The 4,829-nt window shown below is 33.7% G+C and overlaps 1 protein-coding gene across 1 annotated transcript; it reads right to left on the bottom strand.

Annotated features, from left to right (window-relative positions):
* Window positions 1-2,193: 2,193 nt before the first annotated feature.
* Window positions 2,194-4,260, bottom strand: LOC128204590 (multiple epidermal growth factor-like domains protein 10). The gene is made up of 3 exons (XM_052905996.1): window positions 3,624-4,260; window positions 2,446-2,551; window positions 2,194-2,245 (listed from the first exon to the last, which is right to left on the bottom strand). The coding sequence occupies exons 1-3, from the start codon at window positions 4,243-4,245 to the stop codon at window positions 2,194-2,196; spliced, it is 780 nt and encodes a 259-aa protein (XP_052761956.1). The 5' UTR covers window positions 4,246-4,260.
* Between the last annotated feature and the right edge of the window lie 569 nt (window positions 4,261-4,829).

The following is a 4,829-nucleotide window of genomic DNA, read 5'->3' as shown; positions in this document are numbered from 1 at the left end:
GTTGTTAGCACAAATATCGATTGAAATGAAATGAAATATGTGCGTTCTCTTGATTTCCGTTCATTAATTCGAATATCAGAACGGTAACTACTAGGCTTTTAATAAATTTGCGTGCGGATAAATAACGATATTTCAATATATATTTGCTTTTTATTGAACGCTGTTCTTAACAATGCTGTAAAACAACAGCAGTTTCCTTCATTGCATATACGGTTAAAACTTAACCTCTGTGAATTAAACATTCACCCTTTGCGGTCGTTTATAAATTAAATGGCTCGAAAATGGAAGTGCAGTGTACTGTTCCTGCTACATTCATTTAAAAATTCAAAATTAAATATCATTTTTACAACTATCTTAAAACTAACAACTTTTAATCTAGCGATACATTTTCTTCAAACAAAAACATTAATGATTCCTGTATATGACAAGAACAAATAGAAAATTTAAATGAAACGATACACGTCGAGATAAAGATACAACACAAAGACAAAAAACAAAGGTGAACAAGTGATTATGTCGTGATGTTTAAAGTGCCTATCTGATGTATCTACTCAAAATGGACTAATTGAACAATATAAATCGAAACAAAACGACAATCAGGAAGACATTTTCTTTCAGGAAGTAAATATTAGACTGTTTGTCTACTGCAATGTAAATCCATGTATATTTCACAATGAGCTGAGAGCTATTTGCATATTATCAGAGAGCGAATTTATCAATTTATTGATAAGATCTGATTTTAATTAATGAAAGAGTAAATAAAACAGTCTCTGTATAAACTTGATAAATTTCTTTGTATTTTCGGCGCCAAATTTTACATAACACTAAACATTAGCTATGATTCTTCAACATACACTGCTGGCTCATCTCTCGTACTCATGCGGGTGCTTGAGTATACTATTTTAAAAAAAAAAACATCCCTGAAGGTATCAATCCCCACATAGGAACACACGACTGCTTACGAATTAATGCTGCTGTCACGTGTACATGTATAATTTATGATGGTTAAAACATTCTCAAACGTACATGAAATGCTGACAAAATAATGCTATTGATATTTTATTGATATATTATTCAAGAAAAATGTATGTCTAAATGTCGTTTCTGAGTAACTCGATTGTCATTGCATCCTTAGTCACTTCGTCTCAATTGCTGCCATCCCATTCGAAGCGCTGTACGTCTATGTAAGTTCTATTAAATCTATCTATGACAATGGTCCGCCACTAGCATTTTCCTGAAATAGAAAATGTGCTTACAAAAAGCAAAATTCAAACCATCCCGAATTTGAATTCAGTTTAATATCCGTACAAAACGCCCGAGTCTTTATAAATTATGTCATTTTTGACATGGAATTTTAAACGTTTACATCCCATTTTGACGTCAAAAATGATCGATTTATTGCCAGAAATGTTATACGGTTTCTATTATTTTAAATTTGTGTTGAGTTCATTGAAAGAAATCTTGATTGGATTTAAACAAACGTACGGTTACATACGATTGAAAAACACAGTGCATGCACACCGAACACTTATATATATTTTGCAACGTGAAAAATTGAACATGCAATTTACCCTAATATACGGCATTTTGATTACTTGAAACCCGGGGTAGGCACACACAACGGATGTAGACACATTACTTATGTTGTTGCCTAAATCCCTTCCATTGAGCTAGGGAAACACATGGATAGCTCTGAGATGTTACAGGCATAGAAAATCCTTTGTCAAAAACTATAGTGGCATAGCATATTTGGTAACAGTCAATTTAGTAAAACAAATTTCTTGATAAAAAGATTAAAGATGTTTTATATAAATATTTCTTACGTTATGTCATGTTGCCATTTTCCCTTTCAGAGACGTTGTAAAAGTCAGTTGTTAAATTCATCCCTTGATAATCTCTTTCTTGAAGAGTCTCATACTGAAGATCGTTGAGTTCAATCTCACAAATATCGAACTAAGTATCCACTGTGTCATAATCTATTTCGACTAAAACGAAAAAAAAAACACATAATATCTATACCAGTATATATATATATAATTTTATAATTACCATTTGATATAAGCCAATGTAAGAATTGTAAAAGAAAAGTGTTTAAGCACACGCATTGACAATATATGACGATAGTTCATCAATGATATATTAATATTAATATTGACTATGAGTTCGTTCTATTATTACTATGTTATCGCAGTTTTATAACTTGCCATCATGAAGTAAATTATTGTGTTCCGTGTTTGACCTTCGCCTGAAATGCAGCATTGGAAAATTAGTTCTCACTCGTAGTGAACTTAGTGCCCTTTACATTGTGTATCATGTGATATTGTAAGTTGGTAATACCCAATGCATTTGTTTCACAAATACTTCTTTATTAGTTTACCCTAGCCGATAGTTATTTATATATTTAATTCAGTGCTACTATTTATAAATAATAAAAACAAATCGAACCATTTACGAAACAACCCCATTACAAGCATTGCTATGACTAAAAGTCCCAGAATGCCACCACCGAGTCCCCATCCAAGTTCTGCTGACAATGTTATCGGCTTCTCATCTGTATTTTGAACGCATGCATAAAAATAAAAATATATGTTAACATTAACTTATTTTAACTTAACTGATGTTAAGTAAGACAACATGTCAACATCGATAATGTATTATCCCGCCTAATAGTTCATGAGCACTAAACGCAACACAGTTAAAGCAACCAGCAATAAACAAAAACGACATTTATTAATTTACAGTTCTACAAAAATAGTTTAAAATAAATGATGCAAGAATTAAAATACCTTAATATCTATCGATTGTCTAACTTCCAAAACATCAAAATTCTGGTTTTGTTTATTTTTAAATTGAACATGCAAATGCACATGACCAAATAAATACACGTAGTAAGCACTATTTAATCCAACGATACTTTCAGAATAATACACACAAAAGCTTGAAACAGAATATTCTCTTATAATTAAATCAAAACCAAGATTTTACAAATGTTCTAACTCTGCTGAACAGTTTATGAAGACTTCATTTGTTAAAGAAAATTCATTTTTTTACCAAGACACTAAACCGTGTTATAAGCCATGCTAGTGGCTATTGTATTTCATTTGACTAATGTTAGATCCATGGAAGCTATTGTCAAATAAGTTGCACTGCAAATCATGAATATATCTTTTTATTGGCAAATAACTCATTGACAATCAGTACTTATATTATGTAGTTTATGTTTCAGATCTGCATTCATAGACAAAACCCAGCAATAACATTTTACTATTCGCTAAGTTTTAAATGAGTTTGAAAGTATATTGCATTCGAACCAACCACATAACCGTATGGACATTTCATTGACGTAATGAAGGGTCAAATAAGTTAAATTATAAATGCGCAGTGTGTTCAGAGTTAGTGGCGTGTACCTTAAACTATGCATTATTTGTTAACAATACTCGTTCGTTTAAATGATCAAAATTAAAATAAACAAAAAAACACATGTATATAAAGCAAACATGTCAATTATTTCGGGCAAGTTGGTCTTGCACTGTTAATCATTTGTTTGAATACCTATTATCCGAATTACGTATAATATACCCCAGTCAATTAGAGACGGTATATATCAATAAAGCCTGTTTTACCTTGTGGACAATCTTTTCCCGTGTATCCAGTTCGGCAGCCGTATAAACACATTCCCGTCTTTTCAGAACAAATTGTTTGGTTGTCTTTTCGTAAACAATATTCACCACACCTTTGTTCACATTGCTTGCCGAATGTATTTACAATGCATCCATTTATACAACTTCCATTTACGTCGCACACTGACGATTTACATGTATTGCTGCATTCCTGTCTACAGTCAGGTCCATATCTTGTATTGTTCTTGCATTTTGAACACGATCCATTGGTTTGTTTGCAAGAGAAGCATGCGGCATCACACTCTGTGTTACAGGTTCGGTTCCAGTATCCATCATAGCATCCTTGAATGCATCTTCCCGAAGAGGAATCACAGTTATTGGCGACGCATTTTGAATTGCAAGTTTCACATTGTCCGGTATTGTTGGGAAAAAAATGTAGGTTTACATTCGGAACATAGACCGTATTTATCACATGATCGGCAGGACTCCTGACATGTGTTTTTGCAGTGTTCTCCGTAATACCCAAGTTTGCATGATACACAAGATCCGTCCTCTTGCTTGCAATTATTCTCCTCGCATTCATATGGACATGATTTGTCACAGGATAACCCAAAGTATCCGACATGGCATGAAGAACATTTCAGCTCTTGTTCGCATGCAAGGCACGATTGAGGACATATTTTCTCACACGTCAGACCGTACCTGCCCAGAACACAATCGTGACAATATCCTGATGATGATGTTGCAACAAAGTAATTACTTTTGCATTCGCAATATCCTGATGTTATACTACACCTGTCATTTCTGCAGCCTTTCCCACAACTGAATTGGCAGTAATAACCATAACGTCCAGGTAAACAAAGATGACACTCATATTTCCCAGTGCAATCCTCACAGTTACTATTACATGTTTCATTGCATTTTTTTCCGAAGTATTCATAGGCACATGTGTCACATTTATCTCCTATCCACCCGAATTTGCATGTGCAATAGCCATTAGTTTTTGAACATGTATCAGAGCATCCCGCGGGACATATCTGTGTACAGTCGTTACCAAAGTATCCCGCGACACACTGGTCACACATCTCTCCGATAAAATATGCATAACACTGGCATGAAGCTTTTGATGTATTACACTGACCATGAACACAGTGTTCTGTACACTGATACTGACATACATTGCCAAATCGACCGTCCGTACAAGAAGTG

This window comes from Mya arenaria, chromosome 10 (genome assembly GCF_026914265.1).
Source record: "Mya arenaria isolate MELC-2E11 chromosome 10, ASM2691426v1".
Lineage (NCBI taxonomy): Eukaryota > Metazoa > Mollusca > Bivalvia > Myida > Myidae > Mya > Mya arenaria.
Note: the sequence above shows the minus strand (reverse complement) of the source record. Positions and strands in the feature narration are given on the sequence as shown.

Coding starts and splice junctions, on each gene's coding strand:
- LOC128204590 (XM_052905996.1), bottom strand. CDS start 4,245: ATGTCGGATACTTTGGGTTATCCTGTGACAAATCATGTCCATATGAAT. Junction 2,552..3,623: donor GGGAAAAGATTGTCCACAAG/GTAAAACAGGCT, acceptor TTCAAAATACAG/ATGAGAAGCCGATAACATTG. Junction 2,246..2,445: donor ATGGGGTTGTTTCGTAAATG/GTTCGATTTGTT, acceptor GCTGCATTTCAG/GCGAAGGTCAAACACGGAAC.